At 35.7% G+C, this 17,851-nt stretch overlaps 3 protein-coding genes and 1 non-coding gene across 5 annotated transcripts; all 4 read right to left on the reverse strand.

The window, feature by feature from the left end:
• Positions 1-1,295: 1,295 nt before the first annotated feature.
• Positions 1,296-2,597, reverse strand: LOC113303283. The gene has a single exon (XM_026552341.1). It carries the CDS (start codon positions 2,595-2,597, stop codon positions 1,296-1,298), a length of 1,302 nt encoding a protein of 433 aa, XP_026408126.1.
• A 3,323-nt stretch (positions 2,598-5,920) lies between these two features.
• Positions 5,921-8,393, reverse strand: LOC113328530 (transcription factor NAI1-like). 2 transcript variants are annotated; one of them, XM_026575620.1, is made up of 5 exons: positions 8,364-8,393; positions 7,879-7,979; positions 7,206-7,778; positions 6,486-6,854; positions 5,921-6,377 (listed from the first exon to the last, which is right to left on the reverse strand). In XM_026575620.1, exons 2-5 carry the CDS (start codon positions 7,912-7,914, stop codon positions 6,306-6,308), a joined length of 1,050 nt encoding a protein of 349 aa, XP_026431405.1. In that variant the 5' UTR covers positions 7,915-7,979; positions 8,364-8,393; the 3' UTR covers positions 5,921-6,305. The 2 variants fall into 2 exon arrangements, with proteins under 2 accessions (XP_026431405.1, XP_026431399.1); XM_026575614.1 differs by lacking the exon at positions 8,364-8,393 and adding an exon at positions 8,290-8,330.
• Positions 8,394-10,164: 1,771 nt separating this feature from the next.
• On the reverse strand, positions 10,165-10,246 carry TRNAS-AGA. Its single transcript has one exon. It is a non-coding gene; the product is annotated as a tRNA-Ser (tRNA).
• A 2,860-nt stretch (positions 10,247-13,106) lies between these two features.
• On the reverse strand, positions 13,107-14,592 carry LOC113303367 (transcription factor NAI1-like). Its single transcript, XM_026552422.1, has 4 exons — positions 14,506-14,592; positions 14,018-14,107; positions 13,293-13,583; positions 13,107-13,169 (listed from the first exon to the last, which is right to left on the reverse strand). Exons 1-4 carry the CDS (start codon positions 14,581-14,583, stop codon positions 13,107-13,109), a joined length of 522 nt encoding a protein of 173 aa, XP_026408207.1. The 5' UTR covers positions 14,584-14,592.
• Positions 14,593-17,851: the final 3,259 nt, after the last annotated feature.

A 17,851-nucleotide genomic window follows, 5' to 3' on the forward strand; every position in this document is an offset into this window, starting at 1 on the left:
TACCAAAAAGAGTTTTATAATAAGTAATGCACTCATCAGCAATAGTTTTGTCTTCAACTAACTTCACATTCTCACTATTATATAGGGACAAAATATTGTTTCTAGACCTTCTTTCTTTAAGAGAGTTATGAAAAAAAGAAGTATTTGAATCTCCTAGATTAAGCCATTTAACTCTAGCTTGCTGTTTGCTGGAAGATTCTTCATATTTTGCAAGTTTTACATATTCAGCTATTTCTTCTAGCTAGATCTAAATCAAGAGGAAAAGATTGCAGTTGGAATTGAGCAGAATCCATATTTTCCTTGGCTTGAAGAACTTGAGTAGAAACATTTCTAAATTTTAATCTCTTCCAATTCATAATATGTTTTTTTAGCATTTTTGACCCTAGTAACAAGAGTAATCATTGGGTTACCTCTAACAGGAATGCTCCATGCAGTCCTGACCACATCCATATACTCAGGTTCATCAGATAAGAAGTTAAAAAATCTTAATGGTGGAGGGCCATGAATTATGTTCTCAAAGATAGAAACAATGTTAGGCAAATGATCAGAAATACCTGGAAGAAGAAATTCTGCCTTGGAAAATTGAAATTGAGAAATCCACTGCAGATTAACCATAACTCTGTCGATCTTTGACCTTATAATAGACCCATCATGATAGCAATTAGTCCAAGTATAGAAACATCCCATGAACGAAAGATCCATAAGCTGAGCATAATGAACACCAGTAGAAAAATATTGAAAGTGATGTAGTAAAACAGGATCTCCACCCACTTTATCAGAAGGATATAATATGGAGTTAAAATCACCAAGGACCATCGAAGCTTTGTTAACAGTAAAGGCAAAAGAAATGAGATAATTCCACAGAGCATTCCTTGTAATATAATAATCATCTCCATACACAAAGGTCACAACACAATTTATGGTAGAGGAGTAGTTATATCCAGAAAAATTTCTTGGGGAGAAGATTGAATAAGATTAACATGAATAACTCCAGGATCCCAGCCAACCCAAATTCGACCAAAACAGTAACTACTATCATTATCTAAAAAAGACCAAGAAGGATTAATAGTATTTCTGATTCTATTTTTATTTGACTCTTGAACATGAGTCTCAACTAAGCCAATCAAAGAGAGCTTACTATTTCTAATTAAATTTTTTAACTTCTACTTGTTTTAGGGGGTCATTGATCCCCCTAATGTTCCAACACCCTGTGTTGAACATCATTTAAGCTTACGAGAGAGAGAGAGTTACCCTTTGCATCCTTTTTCAGGGCTGCAACCTTAGGAAGAAGGCTACTAATTAAATTGTTGAGGAACTGTTCCCTCCTTTTGGAAGTGGGCTCTAGATCCAGAAGTTGACTCGGAAGACTTCTGTTGAGATGCTTGTAAGATGGTCTGAAAGTTTTCCTTATTGTGATTAAATGGCTGCTCCTGAGAAATCTCCATACAATTATCCAGAAAAATGAAAGGATTCGACTGAATGAGATCATTGACTTGATTAGGTGTACTAGAAGGTAACTCTTGTAAGACATTAACGACTTGCTCTGGAATCACAACTTCCTTATCTATCAATATATGAATAGGCTCATCATTTGTATTCCTAGAATTCATAGAAGTATCCATTCTGTAATTTTTAGATTTTGAAATCCACCCTTCTTCGTCCATTGTAGTAGTAGTTTGTTTTTGCATCCATTTCTGAACCATTTTAGGAGTTTGCTTTATCTTCTTAGGGCACTGAGATTGAGCATGTCCAAACACTGCACAATCATTGCACTTAGGGGGTTTCCATGAGTATTCCATTTTAATTTCAACACGATCCTTTCCACCAAGAGTAAAAGTAAATGATTCTGGAAATTCACAATCTACTCCAACTTCTACACAAATCCTAGCATAACGCATCCTAGTTTTTTTTAAAGTTTGTGTATCCATCATTAAAGGTTTGCCAAGGAAACTAGCTATCATGCTCAAACCTCTATTATTCCACACGAATAAAGGAACATTTCTGAAGTTCATCCATACAGGAACAATTTTTGATTCAACAATTTCTTGTTCAACTGTTCTTGACCATGGTTTCACAATGAATAATCTATTCGAAATAAACATAGAACCAATTTCTAAAGCTGGAGTTCTATCCTCTGCAGAATTGAAGTCAAAGATGAACATACTTTCTCCATGAATAGTCATTTGTAACGTACCTTTAGGTTTCCAAGCTCGATTAACAACATTTCGAACCATGTTAAATGGTAATCTTCTACCCACAAAAGCCCCAATAACCTTAGATTCAAAATCGCGAATATCTTCTTCAAAAACCTTATAAGGAATATCCATATTCTTCTTGCCATCAACCACTGGATACGAAAAGAATTCCATATCAGCAGTAAGAGTAACCTCCTTCTTCTTATCAAACAAAGAAGACCAAGTTGCAAAAGAATCAGAAGACCTAGGAGGAGGAAAATTTTCGAAACCCGGAGGAATATCAGGATCAGAATTCAAATTAGAACCCACAACTCTTGACACATGAGAATCCTCCATAGGAGAATCCTCTAGAGGTTTGGAGTGGACCAATAGAGGATCTGTTGTCGAAGACGACGACTGCATCTCACCAGAAGAGATGCTTGAAAAACGAAAAAACTCAACCTTAATCGCCTCAATTCGCCTTTGACTTTAGCCGACTCAATTTGACTTTTTTTACTCGGCAAACTCGATCGTCCTTGAGAGTTGGGAGATCTCTCTCTCTTGCCAACGGTTTTGAGTATTTGGCAAATAAAATTATGTGTCATAGAAACAATAATCTGAAGTGCTTTGTGGTTGTAGCAATAGCCTGATACAATAGTCTGAAGTGCTATAATAATCCAAACTGGGGCATTTTTAATGAACTTTTTTTTGGTTATTGAGGTGTTTTACAAGTAAATAATTGTGCTACCCAGTAATATTGTATTTTCCCTAATGCGTTTTCCATCCCATAACCACAACAAAGGATGAAATGTTGCAGAAATAATGGTTCCGCCGTAGGCTAATGCCTTAATGGTATTCCAGACGATTCAAGCCCATTAAAGTCTTTCTTCCAAGTTCAAAAGAGTTTTTGAGTTAAAATTTAGGTTTGTTTAAACACAAAATTGGTTAAAAAGACCAAAATCAATAATTCCTGGGTGAAAAGGACATTTAGATTTTGATACTATTTAAATGGACAAAAATTTAAAAATAGCCAGGATGCAAACAGTTTCATCCTACCCATTTTCAAATACTTTTTCTTATTTTTAATTTACATCAGGATGTATCCAGTTTAATCCTTGCTATTTTTGAAGTTTAAGTCAGGATGAATCCAGTTTCATCCTTGGTATTTTTTTGGTGTCCATTTCACCCATACAAATTTTTACTCGTCAATTTGGACCATGTTTTAAAAATATTTGGACAAATGACTCATTTTCCGCTGTTTAAAGGGAGAAGAGTAATGCTGTAAAATAATTCTACTAACAGTAATATTAATATCGTACGTCATAACCACATCACAGCGGAGGATGTTGTTTAATGCAGTGTTGCACAAATAATTCATCTTTAGTAACTTGGTTCAAACCGATTAATGTCTTAGGTCTTCTTGAGCTTAATGTTAGTTTTGCCATAAAGTATGGCAAAATTATATCTTAGTTGCGAAATTGCAGTGAAATATCTTAGTTCCAACTGCAGTTCTTGACGCTTTGTTCATGGCCTGAAGTCAGCAGATGTGAAACAAAAAAAGTAACATTTTTATAATTCGGACCTCGTTAAAATGGCCGGCGCCATCAATAGATGCACAAAGGCTTCCATTGAAAGCGAACGAAGTATACCTTCTTTCAACAACAAGAATCAAGTACATCTATGGAATTAGACTTTCAAGTTACTACAATTAGTCGTTGGACAGATATACCTTCCACCACATTTTGTCACGTACTAGCTTTTTCTCATTTGGTTCCAAGAGGGCAGTAGACTATCTTCTTCTCGCTTAGATGATAAGTTCCGGTTCTTAATTTGTTTTTGGGTGGTAATCATTTTTGTTTAAGACTAACTAATGGTACACTAAAGAGTTCAAGAATCTCTCTTGTAAATGCATTTCGCTTTCAGAAAGCAATCGCTTGAATAGAACTTGTAGGAAGATTTTTTAATCAAAAAAGTTCATCATTAAGGTCTAAAAGGTAACTTTTCTAGTTTGATTATGAGGTGGCCACAGTAAAATGTCAAAGTACAATATTTATAGATCATCATCATCTGCCAACCACGACTCCATTTCCATCCATGCAAAAAGGAATGTTTGAGCTACTTTCTTCTTCAGTCACACACACACAACCACTAAAAGCATTACGCTATGCTACGTTACCGCTAATATCTCACAGGCTTAAATTCATATCTATAACCTCCAAGAAAACGGGATAAATGTTTGCGCCGTCCAGAGTTATGTCTATTTTATTCCACACAGTCCAACAAATCGGTAAAGTTGTGATAATTGGATCTTGAACAACTAATTTCTGCTCATTACGTCCGTGTTTTTTCGCTTTCACACTGACTTTTATTCTCCGTTAAATTAGTCAAGTAAGTCACGTCCAAATTTGTTAACTGCAGCAGATACAAAAGGAGACACGTGTCTATTGGATATTGGGTGGAATAGAGGAATTGTAACTCTTCCATTCATAACAGAGAATGGAAGAGGATTTTGGGTGGAACAGAGGATTTTGATAACAGAGAATCCGCCGCCATTAATTATGGTCTTGAGGTATTGTAACTCTTCCATTCATTATTCTTTTATATATAAAAATTATATCGTTTTATTGATAAAAAAAATGTATTTGCTGTTAATTTTTTCTGTCTAATCGTGAAATTGTCAAGATTTCAAAAGAATGAGGCGTAATTATTTTAGATTTAACTTGTATTTTTACTATTTTGATAAATTTATTAATCTATTAATTAGCAAGATAGAGATGGAAACAATGTGGCCAATCTCAATAATAGTTTAATTATTTCTTTCTAAAATGATAATCTTAGTTTATTTGTTGATTTTTAATTCATAAAGATCCAGTTAATGAAAACTTTAGAGCATTAATATACGAACATCAACAAGAATATATTACTCTACAGAAAAGATCACAATCTTTTGTAGGGACTATGATTATTGCATTTGTAATTAATAAACTGAAAAATTAATCAGCTTTTAATTAGGCTAATCCAACTCTCACCCTAATTAATTTTAAACATGTAAACACAATTGGGCTCACATGAGTCATACTACCTCTCCTTATTTCCATATACGTATTTGTGCATTTGCTTAATTACGTCTTCTGAGATCACTGTAAATTTTCAACTTCTAAGATCATTATAAATTTTCTACGAAGTAGCTGCAAATGTGGTGGATACCTCAAAATTGTAACGAATATACCAAGCAATGCCTAAGTAACAATGTAACATTCAACAACCAAGTTTATATTTCTTTTATTATTGAACCAACAAAACTTATCGGAAACATCTAAAACAAATTAAACTTGTTATGTCACTAATCGTGACAGATAGAGAAAGACATGAGATCCCACTTGATACATTGTTTTCACAATAGAGACGAGGGAAAGAGACTGTTCGAAGGACCCAAAGATTCAAATTCACACAAAAGGATGCTTCAAGAAGCCATTAAGTATTTCTAAGAACAAGAGGGTGATACAACAGGCACTACAAAAAACTTAACCTATTATAGCACCCAATGGTTATGGCATAAGCCCCTACTAGTACAAAGATAACCTATGTAACAAGAAGTTTATTGCTGCACCCACTCCCTATTACTTCAGCGAGAAATTATACTTTTTTTGTCACACACTTTAGATATTGTTGCTACATCTTTGTGGTAACAGTTTCAATTTGCAGCAGCAAATTATAGCTTTTTTAGCTGCACTTGAGAACTACCGTGACTAAATTTTTTTTTTTGCAACATGTATATTGAAGATGTGGCAATATATAGTGTAGCAATAGACAGATTTTCTTGTAGTGATGGTTTACTGTATACAACCACGCAAAAAGAGAGTAAAAGAACCCTCATGAAAAAATTAAGTCTTGATAGGCAATATATCTAGCAGCACCACAACATATATATGAAGGTGGATGGTGGTTGGTACATAACATATGAGCTAAGAAAATGGTAAGGAGGATCTAGGTATAGCAGGAAGGCTAGTCTCTTGAAGATCATGCGACCCACCAAGAGATAAAGCCAAAAAAGGTAATGATGAGAAACGTGGGCATGAACATGAACTAAACTGAAGTCTGATTCGATCTTTCATTAGGTCTCCATTGTTTTCATATATTGATTACTACTGACCGTAGGCTCTTTACAAGATCCTTCACTGTCATAATATATTCAGCGTTCATCTGCAAGAAATAAAACTGGGTTTTAATATGGTCTAGTTATGAACCATATGAATGCAACATGCATATTAAGCTATCTAAAATTAAGGAATCAAAGATTTAGCCAGTTACCTGTGCCGTTATGGTTATAGCAAGAGATGACTCATCAAACGGGATGGCACTTGAACTGATAATAGAAAGATGAAGTTTCTCAATCTGTGAAAGTATTTTAACGAACACTCCGTTACGTTTTTCGCAGTGAATTCTTATCAAAACATTCTTGTGAGAAACTCTTGCTTCGATCTCAGGTAGTGGCTCATCACAGGTAGATCCAGCGACGGGGTTTTCGTCAGAGGAAGACTCGGCATAAATTTGAGTTTTCTTCAGAAAGATTACTGATTCCACTGTTTTCTTTGTAGTTAGTTCCTCAAGTGTTTTCACTTTCTCTTGAAGCTGTTTCATGTACTTTACAGCATCTCCAAGAACTGAAGCCTTGTCCATCTGCGAGATAACACATGGATGGGTTATACTGTTGAAGTTAATTTCATACCATGCGCGCATGATTTTCTGATCTAGCTAGCTAGTCGTACTTAATCACAATACTTCACTTGGTGTTATTTATATAGTTAATGCGAGATTATATTTCAGTTGCACTTGATATTCTTATGATCATTTCATGTATGCTCAATGATGCTCCCTATGGTTAACCTTATTCTGATTAAGAACAACGAGCTACGAGCGTGCTGAACAATTTGTAGCTAATGAATAAATTTTCAGTCAGACTTGGTTCGAAAATCATAGAAAGAAGTAGTTATAAAGTAAATTCGTGAGTTTGCTGAAAAGCTAGAGTACCTTTTTTAGGCCTGGAACAACGGCAGATAAAGCGACGAACTTCTGGCTAAGCTTCTCTCTTCGCCTCCTCTCCGCCATCACATGATCTTTAGTACAAGACTCTTGGTTATCTTCCATTGCAGCGGAAGTAGTCCTTTTTCGCCCTTGCTGCTTTCCTTTGGATGTAGAGTTAATGTTCATGTCAGAAACATCAGATGGAAGCATCATGTTATTCTTTCCGGGAGAAACCACCTCTTCTTTAGGGTTTACAGGACCACCTACGTTTTCACATATCTGAGCCACTTGAGGAGTATTTTTCCCGAAAGAAGGAAAGTTGGACGGAGAAGAAGACTCAACAGGAGGAGTACTTGTTATGTTTTGACGAGTATGACCAGTAGTATAGTTCCAACTATCACTAGTCTTGAGTTGCTTTGCAGACCTTTCGCCAGTAGTTTCCATATACGCCGGGTAGGACGAAGAGAAAGATTGTCTATTGAAATCTCCTCCAAGCGCAGCTGCAATTTGTTGTACAGTTAACTCATCAATGGTGTCCATATAAGAATATTGGTTGATCAAAACTTGATCCTCCATTCCCTACACAAAATAAAAAAAAAGATAGTCGTCGATCTTAGAGACTAAGATTAGAAAGAGTAAGCTAAATTAATGAACTAAGAACGATAAATGATAAATATACCATGTCGGATAAGCAGTGGATAGATAAATTTTCCATCGAAAGTAGAACCAAGTTGACCAACTCTTAATAATATTTTGATCAGCACCAGATCTTAATAACACCTGTAAAAGATTTACAATATTTGTAAGATCCTTGAACTAGAACCATATACGTTGAAGATTTGAATATGATGAGTTGTAAGAACAAGATTTTATTCTAGCCAGAGATATAAAGCTAGTTTGTGGCAAGATATCAGTATCTAGAAAGAGATACACCCAAGAGTTATAAATTGCAACTTGAAGAAAACAAAAGAGCTAGATCCATAACTCAACTCTCCATGTATAGTTTTATTATGCTAAATATTATGAGAAAACATAATAGCCAATTAGATAGGTTTAATTTAAAAGCAGCATTATTATGATAATGAAATACCTAATGGGAGATGATAGAAGAAATCGTCAAATCTATATCAAAGAAAAAAACCAGCTCATAGTTTGGTTTTATACCTGAACAGCTTAACCACTTGAAATTATAACACATGTGAACATTGTCTTTGTGTTTCCGATCCCACTGTTCAAATAGAGTCCGTCTCAATTTCATAAATTCTCAACACGAAATGATGGCGTGATTGAATTGGATCACTTACGTGTTTTCTACTTCAGAGTCTAAAATTAAATAATTTGGAATTTCTAGCCAAGGAGAATATATAATAAGTGCTCGCAGCATAAGATTACAGATTTTTGTCATCATCTGTCAACGGTCAACTACAACCTGGATTTAATTAATCGGCAAAATTGTATGTGGGACTGTTGACAGTAACCATAGAGTTGTCGACACTGCACAAAGTTTGGGATCAGATTATGCTTTGGCCTGAAATATTACCAGGCAGAGTGAATTTGGGTGCTGGCTCAGAGATGATTTTGTCAAACTATATGTGTGTGAGACGAGACGACCCATGGTTCCTATCATAGTTCATCTCATGATTCAAATATTCTTGTTTAGAGTCGAGTGGATGGACCTTGAAGCTAGCTTACACGTACATAAATTTTACAAAAGATACGTTAGACATGATCACATGAAGCAGTCATAAAACGTGATCCAGGAATAATTAATCTATATATATATATATGTTCCACTAACAATTGGGAAGGTAATTGTTATACGATCACTTGATTAGTTTATCTAATATAATAAATTTTCTAACTGTAGTGAATGGCTCGAGTAAATTATTTCCATTTTTTTTTATAAATTTGTTAAACAAATAATATTATACGCCATGTGCGCATAATAACTGAGGGCTAAGTAAGTCCTCCTAGTTTGCTCCAGTGTTTTCAAACTCCCAAATCACATCACCAGGTCATACAAATAACAAATTCTACCTTGATCTTGATATCTGACCGCATTCTTTTGAAATCTTCATGAAAAGATATGACCAAGTTGCTCTTCCTTAATTTACTTTATGTCTGAAAAGTTAGCCATGCATCTAATTACACAACTTATGATATGAATGGGTAAACTATACTCTTCACCGTCCAACATTGTATAAATTACTGAAAGTTCCCATAGAAAATAGATATGCTGAAATTTGATGTAGTCATATACTCCGTGCGATACACTGCCGCGAATTTGTAAATCAACGTCACATTGCACTGAAAATTGTGTCTGACTCGGTAACATTTTTGAGGAAAAGGGTGATACAACGACCACGACAAGACAGGAAGACTTCGAAGCAACATTCTCAATTTCTCATCATTCCCATAAGACTTTGGGGAGGAATATTCCACATAGCCAAATACGTTCTTGTAGTGTAACGTCTGGTCATTCCACAATTTTGTAAGCATGTCATGTGATGATTCTTGGAAAAAATGAATGAGTGATACACTTGGATTTTAGGTAATAATCTGATAATCTAAAAGGGTTATGTTTGCATCATCAATCAGCTTCATTTGCATGAGTCCAAGGGAAATCTCAGTTACCTATCCAAGGAAAGTTGGACTTCTAAATTATATTATTTTTAACTAACTCATTCAGAATTGTAAAAAGAACAATCTCAATACTCCGTAAGATTCTGGGGTTTATCGTTTATCTTTTCTATTTTGCTGCAATGGACCAAAGGGTTCTTGTGTAGCCTTCTTGGCTAAGAGATGTTGTATTCTTTCATTCTTTTAATCTATTCCTTCTTTGCCCACTAGGAAAAAAAAATCTCAATTTAAAAAAAAATGCAGAAAAACATTAAATTAAAAGGTTAATCCAAGGAATCTGGTATGGTATACTTGCAGAGAGAAAGAACAAAAAACAAAAGATGATCGTGAACGGCAGGATTCGAACCTGCGCGGGCAGAGCCCACATGATTTCTAGTCATGCCCGATAACCACTCCGGCACGTCCACCTGATGATACACTTGAACCACTAATCAATCCCTCTAATTTATAAGATAAATGATATCTGAGGTGCATTACAGTATGGTATGCAATAGAGGATTATGAATCCATGACACAAGTACAGGTTTGCCTTTATGGACTAGAAATCATAATGAAAATCACAAAACAAAGGCTACATGGAATAGAACTAATTAGTGGTAGATCCATATTATCCAAGATCTCCCCTAATAGATAGTTCTCATTATTTATTTGTTATCTTGTTATATGATCAATTTCTACGTTATTTTTATACACAAAAAAAGAAACCGATAGGTGCTCCAACTATATTTGAACTAAAGGTATACATAAATCTGTTCGTATTAGATTGGTATCTACTAGAAGATACTGCATATATTAGATACGTATTTAATTTGTAATACCAAAGAATACTTATACTTATCACAAACCTGAAGTTGTTAGAGACAGAGAGTATCCATTAATAATCCTAATCAATTTTCTTTAGTTTATTCTTGCCAACCCTCAATATTAGGTTGATGCCTACATAACCTGTAGGTTGTTTGTCTCGTCATGTTCAGATTGTGTACGTGCGATGTTGTCGGATGGTGCAAGATGAATCAAAATACAATATGTGGGAACTTAATCTGAGATAGAGATTCTTAAATTTGGAAACGTCACTTCACACTTGGTGTTCTTAATTACCATTTAGGTATGCACAGCTACGAGCGTTTCTCCAAACCCCATCCCCAGACAGCCAAAAATCCAGCATTTGTGTTATCTGTTACAACTTACTAGTTTCATGATAACTTTGAAAAATCTTCAAACTTTATGAAGGCTTCCGTTGACAGAAGGGAAGCGATTAAAAAGAGGGTTATTTCAGATAATTAAAACCACATTTCGTCACGCGCTAGCAATTAGGTGATGACTTGTCGGGTGTTAATCGATTGTTGTAAATGCAGTTCTCTTTCAGAAAGCAATCGTTATCGAAGAGTGCGTAGAGTTTATGAGAATACTTTTAAACAAAAAAGTTAACCATTGATTAAGGCCAGAAGGAAATTTTGTAGTTTGATTATGAGGTGGCCACATTTAATTGCCAAAGTACTAGATGTATAGTTTATCGTCTGCCAACAACAATACTACATCCATGCAAAAAGGAATATTTGAGCTTCCTTCTTCCTCAATCACACCCACCCACTACTAAAGCAATAATTTGCTATATTTACCACTAATTTTAAGATATTAGTTCTCCCTCGTAAGTCATATCTTTCTTCCAAGCTTTAATCTATCAAAGACCTCCAAGAAAACAGGATACTGTTTGCACCGTCCAGAGTTATGTCCATTTTATTCCACACAAGTCCAATAAATCGGCAGAATCGCAATAACTAGCTAGACCTTGAACTCAACAGCATACCTCCGCGTAACATGTCCATGTTTTCGGCTTTCACATGCGACTTCGATTTAAATCCAAAGAGCTTTCTATGCGAAAAAAAAATAATGTTTGGTGGCATATCATTTCCTGTACTTTCTTAGTCCTTTATAATTATTTTTACCGAGACTGTGAACCTCCGAAATTTCCCGACTGATACAACCATGGTGGGGCCCAAACCCACACCCTGTTTTTTCTAGCTGGCTCTATGTATCCGGACATTTTTCGTGTTAAAATCTCGGTAGGTCTAGCATCGGCATAAATGTGCCGATTGAGCACACTTTACACCTCCGTTACTGTTACTGTGTAAGTCATTTTTTCTTCGAATTGGGTGTTATTTTTGAGAAAAGTAGTTAACACTAATATACTAATCTGCAGAAAAGATCACAATCTTTTGTGGGGATTCTGATTATTGCAGTTTTATACTTGCTAATAAACTGTAAATTAAAAGATTATAGTTAGCTATTAATTAACCTCCTAACTCTAACCCTAATAAAATTCAACATGTAAACACATTTTGTGCTCACATGAGTAGTCATCTATATATATCTTCGGTATCTGATTTTCTATATGTTACGTTTGAGATGATTAGAACACGACTTTTTTGAGAGACAATGACACATCCCCCTAGTTGTTATGCTGCAAAATTTACAACATACGTATTTTGGGTGTATCAGACGGCTGCAAATTTGATGGATTTATGAATTTTGAGTAACAGGGCTTCATTGTTAAAGGCAGCTATAATTAAGCTTAATGACCGATGTGAATGGTACAGTTACTGGGTGAGGTTATGAATGACTCAAGCTCGAATTAACAATCAACAACAGTTTTTTCTTTTTCCTTTTACTACTATTGATTACATCACAGAGCAAACACAAATTAACTTCAACAACAAAATGTAGCAAGCATCTAAAACTAATTCAGCCTATTTTCTTTTGTTTTCTTTTGTTTTTTTTTTTTTGCTATAAGCAGTTTTGTTTTTTCTGTAAGCAATAAACGCGATACATAGTGAAAGAGACCCTACTTGTTTGAAGAATCGGAAGATTCCAAACTTACAGAAAGATGCTAGAAGCCATTAAGGGTTTATTTTAAGAACAGGAAGGTGATGAAACATGGTTGGTATGTAAATTATATACAACCACACAAAAACATTGTAAAGATAAACCCTCGTGCATGAGAAAACTAAAGCCTGACAGGCAAATCTAGAAGCACCGGTTCCATATGAAGGTGTTGGGAGATAGAACGGTGGATATCACATGTATGGGGCTTAGAAGAGAGGGGATGAGGATCTAGTTACAGGAAGGCTAGCCTTTCGAAGATAATGCGATATCATCAAGAGAGGACGCCAAAAAAGTAGTGATGAGATATTTCTACGTAACGTTGACATGAACAGAACTAAACTAGAGTCTGATACTAATTCTTCGTTCCTTTCACATATTGGTCTCTTAAACAACTGACGGCAGGCTCTTAACAAGAGCCTTCACTGTCATGCTATATTCAGCATTCATCTGCAAGAAATAAGACTGGGTTTAACATAGTCATGAACCATATATATGAATGCAACTACGCAACATGCCAACATATACATATTGAAGTGTCCAAAAATTAAAGAAGAAGATCAGACAATTTACCTGTGCTGTTATGGTTATAGCAAGAGATGAATCGTTGAAAGGGATGGCATGTGAACTGATAACAGAAAGATGAAGTTTCTCAATCTGTGAAAGTATTTTAGCAAACACTCCGTTGTGTTTTTCACAATGAATTCTTATCAAAACATTGTTTTGTGAAACTCTTGCTTCTATCTCAGGTAGTGGCTCATCATAGGTGGATCCAGCAGCGGAGTTTTCTTTGGAGGAAGATGAAATCTTATCATCAGCATAAATTTGAGTTTTCTTTAGAAAGATTACTGATTCTACTGTTTTCTTCGTAGTTTGTGTTGGAGAAAATGAGTTATTTAATAAATGATTTTTTGGTCTTGGTGTGGTTTGATCTCATGACCTAAGGGTCTAAGGATACTCACTCATTTTTGAGTGAATGAAATAGAACCTTTAGTCCCACATTGTGGAAAACTAAAGAGGTGTTCCACTATATTATCATGTTCTCATGGATATGTTGTAAACCATCTCTAGGTCTACTTTTCTTCATCTTCTTGCTTTTATTTTCGTGCAGCGTTTTACTTCCATCCCCGTTGCTGAGTTAGCATTACTTTAGAGTATACCCGCGAACTAATGTGTTAAGGACAGCTTGTTGAACCTGAGATTCAGCCCTCATCAATTTGTTCGTGGTAGAGTTGTTTGATACGGTTCTTTATATTTATCGTTTGATACATCTGACGTTTCTTCTATTGTTGCAAGACTCCAACATTTTGTTCCTCAAGTGTTTTCGCTTTTTGTTGAAGCTGTTTCAAGTACTTTATAGCATCTCCAAGAACTGAAGCTTTGTCCATCTGCGAAATTAATTAGGCATACATTAATAAGATTCTTGAACAAAATTTCACATCATGCGCGCATGACTTCTATATATTCTAGCCAGCTAACAGTACTTATCAGGCAATTATTCAATAGTAGTTACCGGTCCAACAACACGATCACAGCAATAGTCTAGCTAGCTAGGTGTTATTTTAACGTGAGATAATATTTAGTTCACATGAAGTTGATGAGCAATTCATATATATATGCTCACTGATGCTCCCCTAAGATTAACCTTATGCTAGCTGACTCAAGATAATGATCAGTGTGTTGAACAGTTTGTGTACTAAACTTCAGTCATATTGTATGCTTCAAAACAAGACAAGGAAATAAAATATAAGAGGAAACTCGTGAGTTGGCTGAAAAGCTAGAGTACCTTTTTCAAACCTGGCACTACAGCAGATAAAGCAATAAACCGCTGGTTAAGCTTCTGTCTTCTCTTCCTCTCCGCCATCACATGATCTTTAGTACAAGACTGTTGGTTATTTGCCATAGCAGCAGTACTAGTCCCCTTTCGCCCTTGCTGGTCTCCTTTGGATGCAGAGTTCACGACGTTGAAGTAAGAAACATCATATGGGAACATCATTTTTCTGTTTCCAGGAGAAACCACCTCTTCTTTAGGGTTCACATGATCAACAACTACGTTTCCACACACCTGCGATGCTTGGAGAGGATCCATTGGCGAGCTCTGACCATTTCCACCGAAAGAAATAAAGTTTAGAGGAGTTGATATGGGCTGATTATTGTGATCGGTAGTACTCCTATATGAATTCCAACTATCAGTAGTTTTGAGTTGCTTTGCAGATCTCTGGTTGGTAGGAGTTTCCGTATATGCTAGGTTAACTGAAAAGCTCTGGTTAGAGGAAAAAGATTGTCTAGTTAAATCTCCTCCAAGTGCATCTACTATATGTTGTGCACTGAACTCATCTGTGGTGTCCATATATAAATATTGGTTGATAAACGTTTGATCCTCCATTCCCTAAGCAAACAAAAAAGAACAAAAAACAGATCGATCGGTTAGAGACGAGTAGAAAGAGCCAGCCATATGAACTATAAGAGATGTAAATGATAAATATACCATGTCTAATAAGCACTGAATGGACGAGTCCTCCATTGGAACGAATTAGTTGATGATTTTATCTTCTGAGAGACGTCAATGTTCAAGTTAACCAGCTCTATAATTTTACCTGTAAAGATCTATAATGAATCAGACATGTATATATGAATCCAGTTGATTATATCCCTGAGTTGTAAAAACGAGATTTTATTCCAGCCAGGGATACAAGACATGAACTCTTGTTAGATTTTCGAAAAGATATGAATATCTAGAAATAGATACACCCTAGATTTATGAATTGCACCTTGAAGAAAAACAAAAGAGCTAGATATGTTTTTGAAAACTCAATTACTCTCCATGATGCTAATTATTATGAGAAAACAAAAGAGTTATAATTAAGTTAATTATATAAGATAGGTTTCAAAAGCAGAAGTAACTCACACCTAAAGAAATGATTGAAGAATTCGTCAAATCTATATCAAAGAAAAGAAAACAACTCATAGTTGGTTTTATACCTCAACACAGCTAAACCACTATACATGTGAACATTTTCTTGCCTTTCTTTCTTTTCCTAGAAGTAACACTGTTCGAATTGTGTCTGCCACTCTGTTTTAATCTCTCACACGGTCACACGTAGTGATGGCGTAATTGGATCGTAAGGATCCCGTATGTTTTGTACTTTAAAGTCTTTAAATGGAAAATTTGGAATTTCTAGCCTGGGAGAGAATAAGTGTTTGCAGCATAATCTAACTCCTTTAAAATCCTAAGTTCCTTAGACTCCACGTTTAAAGGTGACCGTCACCCTTTCACAGAATTGCTTTTGTTAAGCCAAGTCCTGAAGACTCTGCTAGAAAGACTGCACACCAAGTCTCTTGACCTAGTTTTATGTCAGATTCTAAAGCCTACATTAGTGGCATGCTCAGTCTTTGATTTGTTTACCTAATCCGTAACAGATTATCTTTGAAAGTGATCAATATAAATTGAACCACTCTCTGCACATAGCAGGTGTGGAAGCATTCACCAAAATCCACATTCTAACTTGGTATCAGCCTGATCCAAGCCATCTTCCGCTCAATACCACAAAAAAAAAAAAAAAAAAAAAAATCTTTCATGGCAGACACCACAAATACCCTAAGACAGGTGCAGATTCATCACCTTGTCACATTAAAACACACAGAAACAAATCATATCCTCTGGAAGGCACAGTTCAAACCGATCTTAAAAGGCTATGATCTCAGTGGATTTGTAGATGGAACAAAACAAGTTCCTTCAAAGACATTACCTGAAAGTGAAGATATAAATCCTGAGTTTACAGCTTATGAGCATTAGGATTCTCTCATCGTTGGCTGGCTCAATTCAACTCTGACACCTGAGGTCCTGAGTAATGTAGCTCACCTAACAACTGCAAAGGATGTCTGGGATAAACTAGAATCCGAATATGCACCAAAAACTTTTAATCATCAGATGAATCTGAAAAAGCAACTGCATAGCATGTCAAAAGGTAACAAAACTCTCAAAACCTATTTGAATGATGTTAAATCTTTGTTTGCTCAATTGGCAGAATCTGGCTGTGCTGTAACAACAAATGAAAAGAAACAAGCCATTAGTAATGGCCTTAACCAAAGCTATGATCCTATTGTCACTGCTTTGAGCACTGTTGAGGATATGCCCATAGATACCTTTTACTCTCATTTTATCACTTATGACATGCGCCAAGAATCACAGTTGTCATCACTGCAGTCTCCATTAGCAAATGTAGATGTCTCAAACTTTCCCTCCACAAGCAGAGGTAATCAAAAGAATCCAGTCCAACAGAAATATCTGTATTCCAACAATAATATGAATGCTCGTCAGCAGAAGAATCAGAAACCTCCTCAGTTCATAGAAAAGTGCCAGATTTATAAGAAGAAGGGCCATCTTGGTGACAGATGTTGGTTTCGCTATGACAAACCAACAACCAACAACCAGCGTCCTGCGCAGGCCTATATTGCTTTACCTGGAGACCAGTTTGGAAATCAGTGGGTAACTGACACAGGTGCAACTCATCATCTCACTTCTGATATGAGAAATATGTCCATTCCTCATGAATACAATGGCACTGAGCAGGTTCATGTTGGCAATGGTAATGCACTGGAAATCTCCAATGTTGGTAATGCATCTTTTACGCTTAATTCCCGAACTTTTGCATTGAATCATATTTATCATGTTCCTAAAATCAAGACAAACTTGTTGCCTGTATCTCAATTCTGTAAAGACAATAATGTTTATTTTGAGTTTCATGCTAGTTTCTTTGTTGTTAAGGACAAGCGCACGGGGATAATGCTGCTGAGAGGGTTTAACAAGAATGGCCTTTACATGTTTGAAGGGGTAGATTTGATTCAGAACTCAATAAAACCTGAAGCTATGGTGACCTATACTCTTCCTCTTTGGCACCAGCGACTAGGTCATCCTATGCTTAGCACTGTGTCAAAAATCTGTCATCAATTTTCACTTCCAGTAACAAATAAACACTTTGGCTTCTGTCATTCTTGCCATGTGAGTAAAAGCAAGAAGTTATCTTTTTCTCTAAGTAAAACAGTTTATAATAAGCCTTTGAGCTTAGTTGTTTCAGATATATGGGTCTCACCCTCCTTATCAAGAACTGGTTTTCGGTATTACATTTTGT

The sequence above is a fragment of the Papaver somniferum genome, chromosome 1, assembly GCF_003573695.1.
Source record: "Papaver somniferum cultivar HN1 chromosome 1, ASM357369v1, whole genome shotgun sequence".
Classification (NCBI taxonomy): Eukaryota; Viridiplantae; Streptophyta; class Magnoliopsida; order Ranunculales; family Papaveraceae; genus Papaver; species Papaver somniferum.